Source organism: Falco cherrug, chromosome 13 (genome assembly GCF_023634085.1).
Source record: "Falco cherrug isolate bFalChe1 chromosome 13, bFalChe1.pri, whole genome shotgun sequence".
In the NCBI taxonomy this organism is placed as follows: Eukaryota; Metazoa; Chordata; class Aves; order Falconiformes; family Falconidae; genus Falco; species Falco cherrug.
This window is the reverse complement of record NC_073709.1, coordinates 8,399,235-8,413,263: the sequence shown is the minus strand read 5'-3', so window position 1 is coordinate 8,413,263 and position 14,029 is coordinate 8,399,235. Positions and strand designations below refer to the sequence as shown.

The window sequence follows — 14,029 nt, the reverse complement described above, 5'->3', positions numbered from 1 at the left end:
TTGAGCACTGTCTTTTTTTTTTTATCTCAAACTTGGATTTCCAGATGGCACTGGTACAGAGACAAAAGAAATTACTGATTGGAAAATATGATGTGGTCAAAAGGAAATTTCTTATCAGGAGAAGAAGGCTTTGCCTTCAGAAAAACCTAGATATTTTTTTGTTTCCACAGTCAATGTGACCATTTTATCTTGTAGGAGTTGTAATTCCAGCTCCTTGCTGTGTCCCCTTCCTTCTAGTGAGCCTTGCCTCTCAAGCAGGTAACTGTGCTTGTTCAGCCTCAGGGAAAGCCTGCAGCATATCATGGGATAAAACAGTAGACCGGAGGGGGAAAGGGGAAAAAAAAGGAAATCATAGAATCATTTGGGTTGGGAAAGACCTTCAAGATCATCCAGTCCAACCATTAAGCCAGCACTGCCATGTCCACCACTAAACCATGTCCCTAAGCACCACATCTGCACATCTTTAAGATACCTCCAGAGATAACTCTTTCAGTGAAGAATTTTTTCCTAATATCCAATCTAAACCTCCCCTGGTGCAACTTGAGGCCGTTTCCTCTTGTCCTATCACCTGTTACTTGGGAGAAGAGACCAACCCCCACCTTATTAAAACCTCATTTCGGGTAGTTGTAGAAAGCAATAAGGTCTCTCTTGAGCCTTCTTTTCTCCAAGCTAAAATGCCACTTTTAAGGCAATGTTCTGTTCAAAATGTGCCTTTCCTCTCCCCCCCCGCCCGACTCTGTTGTATCAGAGGCTGCATCAGGGATTTGGTTTGCACGAAACTTGAACAGAAATGGATTGTTTTAAAAAGAAAATGCATGAGATCAAGCCTTTCTTTGAATTATTTCAAGAATAATTAATCCTTCAAAAGTCAATTTCCAAAAACATCAGAGAAATGCAATATATTAAACTTATTTACTTGAGTAATTTTCAGCCAGCTCCTAAGAGACCCTGCATACAGTGGAGGAGGATGCAAAGACAAATGCAATGAAACATTTCAATATTTCTATCCTTTAAACTTTCCATTTGGCAAAAAGTTCCAATAATTTGGGTTTTGATCTTTGTTCAAGACAAAAACAGATGTCAAAACATATTGACTTCCTTCACAGCAAGAGCTTATATTTTTTCATCATCTTTAATGGTTTTTGGAAGTATGATCTTCTTCAGATAGGGTGCATTCTTGTCAAACAGATGAATGCTTCCATTAATATCTTCATTATTTGTTTATGTATTTCTTGCCCTTCTCAAATATCCTTGTATATGTTTGGTCCCATACTGGTGCATTTTCCAGTACAATTATTGCACTCCTTCAGTAGGCTTTGACACTGCAGAATGATAGTGCTGTCACAAATACTACAATCCCTGAATGAACAGGTTTGGAAATGGTCAGCAGATTAGAAATGTTTGCTTCAAGTTTACTCTTTGGTTTGAAGTAGAGGGGCAAAATATTTGCATAAATGAATTTTTAATAGATACTAAAAATAAAAAGCTGCTAAGGAAAACGTAACTTGTCTACATTATCATGCGATTTTAATTATGCAAGCATTTATGTTCTTTGTGTATTTTGACTTAGAGCCATGTGAGACACATGAGTGAACTGTCACTCATGCAGAGTTAATTATAATTTGTCCATACAGTGGAAAAAAACCCTGGGAAAATATGATAACACTTTTCATTGGCAGTAAAGACTAGTTGTTGTTAGTCACTTGAGAAAATTATTCTTAGCAGATCATACAAACTCTGTAGCTCAAAGTGTGCCCTGAAAAGAGGTGTACTAGCACGTGGCTAGATCCCCTACAGCAATAGATTTTATTGACTAAGGAACTGTATCCTTTTGTACTGTAAGATTTATTTTATTTTTTCTTTCCCTTGAATAAGAGAATATAATTTGATTCAGCGTTTGGCAATCTAAGCCAGGTTATTGAAAATAATATTCACTTGGAATGTACTGAGCATAAAATGCTATTTTTAGAGTAGTTACTTTTATACAGTACTGCAAACAGAAATGTTTTAGTTTCTTATGTGTGATACAGAACTAGTGTGTAAGGAGTCTTCAGGCTTTGCACTTCTCCTTTTCCCAGGTTAGAGGCAAATAACTAGTTGTCACTGACACATAGGGCACAAATGGATAAAGCAAGCATGGATTCTGAGATCTAGAATTTTTAATAATTTTTAAACTAGCTACAAAATGTCAATCACTTCACAAACTGACAGGAGACATAAGGAATTTCATATTACATGCTGTAAATGATATTTATCTCACAGTTTATCTAGAGTTCATTCATTTAGGTTTTTTTATTATTTTTTAATTAAGTCAGCTACTAAACATCTCAGCGATTTGGTGTGCATAGCTCTAGGTAAGCAACAGAGAACTGTACTGATAACAAACCACATGGGGATAGCGACTAGTAAGAGAGAGCCTTATAAAAATTACATTTCTTTGCACCATTTCATATGGTAGTCGTTTCCTCCAAAAGATAGTCTTCAAAAGCAGCAGACAAACCCAATATATTACACTTATTTCTTTTTGTCTTTGACATATTTTCAGCCAAGCTTTTATTTTGCTGGCAATGGCTAAATGGTGAGTGCCAAATCCCTCTTTTTTTCATAATTAAAAAAAATTATCATGATTAATAACTATATATATATATATCAACAAGAAAAAAGTGGCACAACTGCGAACTTGCTGGTATAACATATTCCCAAAAGAGTCCGAATACTGAGCATGCTTTTGTTGTCATTGTTGGTGTGCTACTGCCATGGGAAAATTCTTGTTTAAGTAGGAGTCTAAAAGTCTATTTATTCCTCATGCATAAATGCATAAATCACATCACTTTTTAGTGCAATGCTTGTTATAGTAATATAATTCCACATTGTCTAATTATGAAATCATAACAACAGATAATGGCTATGAAGAACTGAAGACAGCAGGTTCAAGTGCTTAAACATCATGATACCCAAAGACAGGAGCATGGCAGTAGCTCTGTGGAATGTCACAGTTTTACAAGAACAATACTGTATATTTAAAGGTTAACAGCACGTTTAGCATTCCAACAGTGTTGTCATTCAGCAAACATGATTAAAAAAAAAAAAAGAGAGGAGAGGGAAAAAAGGAAAGGAACCCAAAACAGAAACAAGGAAAGAAAAAATCCCAAAAATCATCATAGTGAGCTATAGCCATCAAATCAGCACTATGTACAACCTTTGGAAAGAAAGATATCTAGAAAAAAATAATTACAAGTATCATTTTTGGAGAGCTGACGAACTACACAGGACAACATTTACAATGGGGCTGATATGTGCATGTGTGCAAACCTAGTAGATAAATACCATGATAAAAGCATGAAGGTACTGCCCTGTCGGACAGTGATAAAAGGAAATGCACTTTGCTGCATTTAACCACTGCCCAGCATCTTTGTTGCACGCTGGTTGGCTTCATCAATCCTGGTTTTGTTGGAATCAGCCTAGGGAAACACAAAGGAAAAAAACAGATGAATACAGGGCAGAAAGAGAACACCTACAGTGCTTTATGGACAATTCTCTAGTTTTGGCTAGGTCAGGGAAAAGAAGCAGCTTGAAAGTTCCGGAGAGCTGTTTTTTGTACTGGCATTAGGGACCCAAAAGGAAATTGCACCTCTGCTGGTTTTGTGACACTTCAGGTAGCCTTTGAGCAGAGCTTTTATGTTTGTATTCAGCTTCACTGAACTCTCGTAAATGCTGTGCCAGATCTGTAGCTGGTGCTATTGATAGTGCTAGCAGTATTGGTGGTAGTGGATGGCAGGATAAGAACGGATGAGGTACGTGTGGATTTCACTGGTGAAAAGCTTCAGTGCTCTGTCAGATTCAGTGGATCTGGGCGTGTTCTAATTTAGATCATGAGGCATGCAGTCAAAATTAAATAGACTTTTGAGAATTGCTGAAGCAGCAAAGCTAGATGATCTGATGTAGGGAATGCTGGCAAAGATAAATTTATTGCAAAATACATCAGTCTGGATTTCTTTGCTCTGCACATGAAAGGAAGGGAATAAGGTAGGAGTGATGCCATTATTCCTTTCTCTCAACAAAGTTCAACAGTGTAGTTGGAAGGGAAGAGTAACCTCTCTTATTGGGCAGCAGCATAAACAGGAATTAAGAAAAAGCAGGGTTTCTACTGTTATTTGAATCAACCAAAATGGAATTTAGTCCAGCATAGGCTCAACTGTTAACTTCACTGTCTTCCATGGGGTAACACTTGCTGTGAATATAAAATTCCATTAATAAAACACCACCACTTGGGAGGTTTAGGAGCTCTCTTTGGGTGGGAAAAAACTTTGACCATGGGTTTCTGTAGCTCTGCAGAAGTTAGTTTTGGAGACTAAAGATGCTGACAAAGAACTGACAAAGCTCCATTCAAGCCCGTGTTGCTATGCCAACTTATGCTAGCAGGGGGACTAGATAGAAAATGGTTTCAATTTCTAAAGTCAGACCTGTGGGAAAGGTGAGAGATGTGTTACTGCTTTAAAAGCATGAACTCAAATAGTAAACTCTTTTCAGTGGTTGATGTCTCTGTTTTGTTATTTTGTTAGCTTCGATGATTGTTCCCACATCTCTGGGGTGTATCCAAATTGTACAGATTTATTTTAAATCTCCAATTTGCAAAGACAGAATGGTGAAGTGACTTTCCCACATACATTTAAAAATCTTTTAAAATTTGTTTTACTGATGTGCAATAAATCATTCTTAAATATCTTGGGCTTTTCTCCATAATTGTTTTGGCAAATGCTATGTAGACATGTATTTTTAGTACAGTAGCATGTGCCAGATCCTCAACAAGCGTGGATCAGTATAACCACTCATTATAAGCCATACGTCTTTATTTTAGCTATAAGTTTGACTTTGTCTACCACATTATGGTTTCATGTGCTTTTACCTAATGAAGACTACCTAAAAGATAAGATCATGGTTTTGGAAGAAGTTACATTTGCCATGAAATACATGAATATTCATTGAATATTGATGAAACATTATGTTCCTAAATAGAAATACTAAGGTCTAATGATGGTGGATGACATTGCATCAAAGTCAAGGGGAGTCTTTGTGCAGATCTTCCCACTTAGATCAAGACAGAACACTTTGAACTACTTTCTTCCCAGCCTCCTATTTATGGCTCATTTTGGGGCCAGGGTCTTCTGGTGGTGATGTCCGGACCATGTAACCCACTCATCCCATCATTATTTTACTTTTTGTTCCTTTCTCTCTGATCTGAGGGAAGGATACAGGCTTTTATTCATTGCTGTCCTGATTACTATGCCTAGATCAGCTTACACCTCTGCACTGTAGAATTGCTCCAGTTTAACATGTATGCTTTAGAAGCACTTTGGTTACCTTTGTGATGCACCCCCTCTTTCACAAAGTGTGCCAGCCAAGGGTCATTCTAATGACCATAATGGAGCAAAAGTACAGTGCTCCAGCTGGTCAGGAAAAGTAAGCAACTCCAGCAATGCTGTATGCCCACCGCCAGCTAGGGACAATGGTCTGTTGGCATATTTCATTGTAAAATGGATGTGCATGCATTTGTGGTTTCAGTACTATCTGGCTAACCATCATTTCTGTCTTTTATAGACGGTTTTTCTAATATATTGAGTTTTTTTCTAGTATCTCATTACTATGTGCCCTTACTCTGAGAAATTTGGCAGATTTTCACCAAGACTGAAGACTGTCTTTTATGCTGCTTTCATGATGATTCCTCTGACTACACTGCAAGTCCATCTTTCAGGAATGTGTCACTGTTCCTTAGCCAGGAGCTTTGCCTGACAAGGCCTTCCTGTGAGGCTGGATTTAATGAATCACATTAGCTTGCGATGTTGTTTTTCCATTGCTGTATGAAATGCCTAACTCCATAAGAGGACTGCATAGATGTGGAAGGCCAGTCCCTCAGTTAGCCAGCTACTCTCCACATGCACTGCCTAGAGATTTGGCCCACGTGCCTCAAAACCCAGAAGTTTGCAAGCCTGAACAGATAGGAGGACAGTGACTTGTTAGGCTTGCTGTAGTCTGTGATAGTATCCTGCAGGCACAGGTAGGACACAGCTCATTTCCATCCACATCCACAGTGTCTCCTGCCACTGTGTTATGTCATCTGTAGGGTGACTGGTAACATGTAATAGTGCATGTCCTCATACTTTCTCTGAGAAAATAGTGCATGTCCTAGACTTCTTATTTACAAGTAGTTATGATGTAGGCTGTATAATCTCCCAGTCCCTTCTCACGATGTAGATAGATATGCTGCTTTCTAGTGCCTTTCATATAAATAACAGCAGTAACCCCCACCCACCCCACTCCTATTTTTCCCAGAAATATGAAATGCTGCAGAATGGCATCACAGTAATATTGTGCATTTTTCAATACAGTCAAACTAACAGATGCAGCTTTATAAACCAAAACTTTTGACAGATGCAGAGCCATGTGCTCTGCTGTGTTATGTAACTGTCTGTCTGTCAGAGATGAACTTCCCACCTTGAAGACAATGTATACTCTGCTCAGTTCTCTCTGTAATCAAACTCCAATAAGGAAAGCTATCTGAGTGAGTCCCTCAGTGCAGTATTTTCTTTATTTTTTTCACTAGGCTCTGATGTAGTTAATTGACGTGAAAAATAGGCGTGGGCATCGTGCTTGTGTGAGAAGGCTTGCACGTGTAAGAAGGCTCAAGAGTACAAGCTCTACCACTTAAGGTCAGAATTAACTCTAAGTAGCACATGTAAGTCCTTGGGTTAGATCCTCAGGTTGTGTAAATCTCAGCGGAAGTCGAGTGTTGTATTGATTTTACACCAGATGAAGATCTAGCCTCTTATGTCACTTCAGCCTGGCTGTGCCTGTGCCTGGAGCTCTGCCAGTACAAATGCAGATGGCTTGCAGATCTTGGGATCTGAGGATGGCAGTGAGTTCCCAGCCAGGTTTGAAGGATGCTGCTGTCTGCTTGAGAAATCTGCAATGCAGGTCTGGCACTGGAATGGTGCTCTCTTGCCTTTTTAAATGGTGGTTTTGTAGTACTGCTGAGTTTTTGTATTTCACAGGGGCCATGTAGAGCCCAGGATTTTATATAGATATATATGCACATATCTCTCTTTCTCTCTCTCTCCCCCACCTCCCATTCTCCGCACACACACACACACACACACCCCCCAAGATTGCTGGCAGATCTCTGTCCTAATGTGATTATAAGCAGGCAGTATGACAAGACTGGCTGAACTGTTACCATATGGCAAAGTCTTGCTTAATAAATCCCCATCCTCTTTTGGGGACTGGTCCTCCAAACAGGTGATCCAATTCTGAATTGCTTATGGAGTTTCCAAGGGAAGGGAAAGTCCAGGAAAGTTTAAAACTTGCCAGGAAGTGTGGGGGTGTTCAGACCCAGGCCCCACAGTTCTGCCTAGCTCAGGGCACTTCTCCTTTCACAAAGCTGTTGCAGAAGGAGCCTCAATTCATGCTAAGAGGTCCCTTTGCCAGCTGTTATCTGGCAAGCACAACATTGTGGTTTCACTGGAGGTTACTGAAGATCCACAGCAGAGAGCTCTGCTTTGGCCCAAGGATTTAGAGGGAGAAGAGAGAAGAGCTCTAGCAGCTATTTCTGTCCCTTGTCCTTCTCCAAACTGAAGACAAACAGCAGCGTGCACAGCCTGTGCCTGCAGAAGAGGAAAAACAGCCCCTTTTTGGTCCTCTTAGAAATGTCAGTTCTTACCTTCTCCATGATCCTGTCAATCTGGCGGTTCTGTGTGTCGATCTCGTTGCCCATGTCCAGGGCCATGTGACGTAAGTTGCCAATGATGCCACTGACCTGCTCGAGGTTCTCATCCATTTCATTTTCCCGGGCATCATTTGTTACCCTGGGAGCAAAAAACCAGTTCTTTTAAGCAGACACAAAGGAGGTTCCCCCTGAAAATCTGATTCACCCAAAACCTCCTCTGCATCCTCCTTCACTTGTCATCTGAGGAGCATGCTGCTGTGCTCGGCTTAGAAGAAAAGGGATTAATAAGTAGCTAGCCTGAAAAACATAGACTTAATTTTTTGATTTGGGGCTTAATTGTCTAGGTTCATCACCACTTCATTTGTACTGCTCATGTCTGCTTCTCCTAGAAGTGTTGCTGTCTGAGCTTGTCTGTACCACATAGTACACCTCTCTGCTAGTGATGGTCCTTCTCAAACAAAGACTGAAAGGGTGCTCCTTTGGGACCTGTGTGTGGTTAGAGTGTGTGGGAAGTGCTGGACGGTGGTGGAATTGGAGCTATACCAGCTCCCCTCCTTGAACTACACATAGCTATGGATACTGTCCAGTCCTTGTACATTTGGGGCTCACTGAAATATTGGGGAAGAGCTGCTTCAGCTGTAAAAATCCTGACTTAACATCCTACTTAATTAAATGTATTTCTGGTAAATGACAGAAGCAGCTTCTCTCAGATTTACTGGCTTTAGTAAAGAACCTTTGTCTCTCATTCTTAGCACTGTCTTTTTCAGTTGTTTGGTTTTTAGTAGAAAAAAATTGTGCTTAGGCCAAGGCCTAGTTCAACTCTTCAGTGACTAGAGAGGCATGTGATGACTGACACTGGGAAAGGCAAGGTCCATGGGTTCCACTCGGAAGATCGCTACTTGAGCTTTATGCGATTTGTGTTTCTGTAGGTGCCAAAAGAGTGCTACAGGCTATTTGCAGAATGATTATGGTGTAGCATAACTTCCTTTGCTGCTATTCTGTTATCGTGCCCCAGCCTTCATGTTGGTGGGGCTGCCATCCAGAAAGAAAGGAAAAAAGTGAATGGCAGACCCAGCAAACTTAAATGGCAACTCCATCCCACGCTCCAGATTGCATGACAGCATTGTTTCTATCACACTGATTTCCCTTTATCACAGCAGCCAAAAAAATAAGTGGATAATAGTTTTGGGAAAGATAATTACTTATTAATCTGGTGTCCTTAATCTTCAGAGATCAAAGCTTTGCCTACTGGTATGCCTTTATCCATTCAGCTGATAGCATTGTCATCTAAATACATGCTCTATAAGCACTGTAATCAGTATGTACTTATTGCAGGATCCCTATGTATTGCTGAAAGTTTGCAGTTTGGTTGTCATTAATATAGCTGTGTGATTCAAACTGGCTTTCATTTGAGTGCGCAGGGGTTGCCACTAAAGCATCAGTGTTTCTCTGTAATTGTGGCTTTACAGCAGCTAGGGAATGGGGCGTCATTTCTCACTTAGTGAGTTTTTTTTGATAGTCACAAGCAGGGAAGTGGTGCACCTCTAGTTAAAAGTGTGCTTCAAGTTCTGCAATTGGCTCAGTGCTTTGGCAAGGAGCCTGAGGCTTTTTTTCTTTTTGAAAAGAAAGGAAGGGGTGCTGGATGCTTTGGTACATCTTCTAGCAAGGATGGATAATGAGCACTACATATCTTGAGACATAATAACAATAAACTAGTATTTATCTGACAATTAATTTCTGAAGTATTTGACAACTGTCATTAATAAGGCCCATAATAATGCCCCCAGGAAAAGTGCAGGCAGTTGGAGTGCAGAAGACAGTGCTTACTGGCAGTGACAGTCTGCAACCTCACATTGCTGCTGTGAAGTAAATAAACGGATACTATTTCTATTTTATTATTGCCCAAATCTGGTCAGTCTCAAGGAGGAAGGTTTAGGGCAAGGTTTTCAAGCATCTTCTCGTTCTCAGAGCTAAGACCCTTTCTTCCAGGATTTCCAGCCACGTAACCATCCTTTGCAGTAGCTCAGGGAAGCACCCACAGGGCCCGGGAAGTCAGTGGATGCGGTAAGCCTTTAGTGCCTGTCTTAATCACTGACAACCTGAATCTGAGCACAAACCACTTGGTGAAAAACACTGGCTCCACTGCATTACTCAGCACCACCGAAGGAGTTAATGAGCGTCACAGAACTCATGACCATATGGAAGAAATCTAAATATATCAGTGACCAGGAGAAAGAGAGAAAACAGTAGATAAAAGGCTCACCTGCGGATAAAGCCACCACTGATGGCCATCTGCTCCCGTTCATCTACAACACGTGCAGGCTGGCTGGCTACAACACCGTCCTGATTATTGCCCCAGGCTTTTTTGTAAGCATCACTTGATTTAAGCCTATGCAAAAAAGATGATGAGTAACAGAGCATCAAGTGGACAAGGACAAACACGAAACTTTACTTCTCCAAGCTAAAAGCTGAATCAAGCAAATGAGTTTTCAGATAAGAGGGTCATTGATTGTATACCGATATATCATAACCCTGGATAAAAGGAGGGGTTTGGTTTTTTGTTTTTTTACTTTACTGCCACAACAACTGTGATGGTCAGAGGGTTTGTCTCCAATAGGATGAATTGCAGTTGTCAAGTCTACAACACCGCACACAGGTTTTTGGATGTTGACTTAGTTTCCAGAAAGAAGATTAAAAAAAAATATAATAAAATAAAAAGGAAAAAGAAAAAAGAAGAGAAGAAATACAGATAAGTAGAAAACATTGTTTCATTTCAGTGACACATACATTTTGACATCAAACACAGAGAACGTACTGGCAGACAAACATAAAAACAGAACTGCCAAGTATAGTGTGTACATCACATCACAGCAACACACCCTCCTAGAGAAAAATGGATTTGGCTAGATTTTAACATTTTACCATGCAGAAGATTGGGCTCCTGTTGATATTATTTTAACATGTATGTGGCATAACAGGCATTTAAAGCCACTACCCTTTCCCAAGGTGATTTGGGATGATTTTATCATAAAATTCATAGGGTTCATTAGATTTTTCAAATAATATATCGGTACTTGAAAATAGTAATCATACATCGACAGTTGATGTACAAACCTTTGTCCACAGAGACAAAAAGTAAAATAGGCAGAAGTGAAATGAGTGCAGGAGAAAAGAAAAGATACGAGCAATCTAGCATCAGAAAGGGAAATTTTTCTACATTTTTCTTCATGCACCAGCTACAGGCATGAATAAGAAGTGAAGCATTCTCACTAAGCACAGTTGCCCCAATAGTTCATCATACTCTTAATGCATCAGCGGTAACAGCCTTCACAATAAGCAAGACACAGGCAAAAATGGATCATCACTTCCTTCAGGAGTTTTAAACCACAGGACTTTAAAATAGCCTAGCAACTTGTTATAGTTGTTGGTTATGACAGTTACATTAGCTTTCAGAGAGCCATTTTTGACTGAGCTGCCATGGATAGAAAATTAAAATCCAGGCATACCTTCAGTGGCAGATTAGCATGTGCAACATATTTAGGGTTGCTGTCATTTGGGTTGTCAGATGAAATGGAACACTTTAATAGGAGAGTGTGAATGTTTGGGGTCTGTAGGTGTAAGTTCTTGATTTTATTCTGGAAATGGAGCAGTTTCCAACAAACCTGTTGGGAACTGCAAATCTCCATGGTTTCCCTGTTCTTTGGTCAGCTCCAGTCAGTCGTATAAACAGCCCTGTGGCTTGGATTTATGGGGATAAACTGAATGTGCTTCTGGAGGATTTGGGAATGGACACAACAAACCCATAATCCTCTGGTGTTATGTTCTCTCCATGCCCTTCGAAGCAGCTCAGCTTCTGTTGAGCCTGAAGATGTGTTGTATGCTCCAATATACAATTAAAATGTAGGTGAAAAGAGGATCTTTCTTACTTATCTATTTTGTTGCTTATTTCTTTTAAACTTTTTGAAGACTTAAAAAGATGATGGTTGGCTTGTTTGTTCTTAGTTCTCTGAAACTATACATCAGCTTTGGCATTTCTAAAAATGAGTGGAAGTAATTCTCATTGCACATACATTTACAGGTTTCTGTCTGTTCTTTAGGCCTGTGCAACTTTGAGAGAGTCAGTCTCTGTTTTTGAGGTGAATGACTTTACACACCCAGAACTTGATCTCCATTTTTTTGTGGACTTCCCATTAAAGTCAACAGATGGAGTCTGGGTCTCCTCATGGTCAATAGCAATTGTCCTTATGAATGCAGTCTGGTCAAAGTCTCATCCCATGGGCATTTTCAATCTCCTAAGAATGTAGGATCAAGCCTTACATTTTGGTAAGGCTTACAGAGTTCTATTTGCTCTGTAAATCGAAGTATAGTTATGTGTGAAATGGTCAATCTTTTTTTCAATATATGCCATTAATCTACCACCAGCCAGAAGAGCATTAGGGGATCACGGTGATACTGATGCCCAGAACTGTATGGATTTCTCTCCTTTCTTGAGTCCTGGCATAGTGATTCAAGGAACAGTCTCAAAAAGCATTGCTCATTCATTCTCTGTTACTGAACACACTGACTGATTAGCAGTGCTGGTTTATGAAATCTGGCTGCAGACTGCAAAGGTCAAAATACTGCTTCAAAGCAGGAAAGAGACACCTCTAAAAATTAATGTCCCCCACATCAAATGCATGCAGTATCTTTCTGTTCTTGCATCTATTGATTTCATGATACTGCAATCACAGTGAAGTGGTAAATGTTTTAAGGCTACATGTCAGGTGCTAGCCCCATACATGCCACAGGTCTGGCTGTCAGTTCTGAGCAGCCTTTCCTACAGTACGGAATATTAAAGCTGCTCTAAAAAATGACAATTCCTGCAAAATACATTGGAATCTTTTGTATTTTGAGGGTGAACTTTTGATGTAGGCATTATGCCAGATTTCTCCAGGAAGAGCAAGCCAGAACAGTGTTCCTTTTTACCCTGCAACAGCTTCTGGAGTGTGAGAGATGTGAAGTTTCTGCTGCATGCTCTTGTGCCTGCAGCTTTTCTGCACTGGGTTCTCTGGTGCAGGACAGCAGGGCTAAAGCCTGTAGCACAGCTGATATCAGTTGCAGGTAGTCCCACTGACTAAGGCTCTGTGTGTGTGTGTAGCTCTTTCTGTTCCTCCTTGCCTCTCTCCCATTGTGCATACCAAGGCAATAGTACTCATATTCTAGGCAAAATGTTTACCCCAGCAAAGTATTTGTGGCTTGGTACAGGAGCAAAATTAATTTTATTTTTTTTTTAATCTAAGGTTGTATCTGTATTGTGTCCCAAGGGAATTAACTTCAAAATAAATGGTGACTGATAAGGCAGAAACCCAGTCCTACTGTGTTGATTTTTGACAAAAGATCCACTGAGCTCCATGACAGCTGTCTTCCCTTTGGTCTTGATAATCATGGTAGGGTCAGGCCCTGGCAGTGAACTAAATATCTGTGCCACTCACTAAGGGAGCACAATACTACCGAACAACTGCACTCTGCTTTGTTTCCTGCCCAATCTCTGGCCAACCATTTATGAATGTTTTCACTGTAGCTTGGTTGCATGCCTACTCACTGTGTGCTGGATTTGCTATTCCTCAAGGACTTCTGGTTGGTCCACTTTGTCCCCAATTTCCTACACCCACATAACCGCACATCACATTTTCATTTGGCATTTAAAACAAGCTTTGCATTACTGGGAGGACAATTTCGCTCAAGTCTGATGGCATGCAAGCAAATTCGATGCATTTCAACATTTCTGTTTAGTGTACGTGCTACCCAAATGAGAGAAATTTGGCATGTTCAGGATTTCTCAAATTTGTTGCCTATGGCAGGATGAAAACCATTTCAAGTTGTGTTCCAATTGTGAAACATCATGTCTCTTCCAAGAGCTCATCAAGGGCTATTTCAGTTGAACAATGAAAAAACATGCGATTTTCATCCAAAATTTTGAGTAATGTTTATTACGTCCTCTTCTGAATTTTTTCAGCTGGTTTTTTGGTTTTGTTTTGTTTTTTTTTTTTCTCATTAAACTTGTATGTAAATATATGTTTCAAAATTTAGGCTCTCCAGGAATAAGGTAGCCCCAGTGTTTTTGTTTGCTGGAAAATGGAACCACTCAGTACACTTTGTGTAAAATGTTGAAACTTTTACCATTAAAAGGTGTCAACAGTGAAGCTTTCACTGCAGTATGCCTGATTTTAATGCAACTACAGTAATTCCCAGTCAGTTGTCTATGCTATGAGATGAATGCATTTGAACCAGAATCGTTCTTTCTGCATGCCACATGCTCATCCTGTCCAT

The 14,029-nt window shown here is 40.1% G+C and overlaps 1 protein-coding gene across 3 annotated transcripts in view; it reads right to left on the bottom strand.

Annotated features, from left to right (window-relative positions):
- Window positions 1-2,141: 2,141 nt before the first annotated feature.
- Window positions 2,142-14,029, bottom strand: part of SNAP25 (synaptosome associated protein 25) — a 66,272-nt gene continuing 54,384 nt past the window's right edge. For all 3 annotated transcript variants that reach the window (XM_055725979.1, XM_055725980.1, XM_055725978.1), the window contains 3 exons: window positions 9,984-10,109; window positions 7,715-7,859; window positions 2,142-3,461 (listed from right to left, as the gene is read on the bottom strand). In XM_055725979.1, coding sequence (XP_055581954.1) covers window positions 3,393-3,461; window positions 7,715-7,859; window positions 9,984-10,109 — 340 coding nt within the window. In that variant the 3' untranslated portion in view covers window positions 2,142-3,392. The remainder of the gene's footprint in view (window positions 3,462-7,714; window positions 7,860-9,983; window positions 10,110-14,029) is intronic.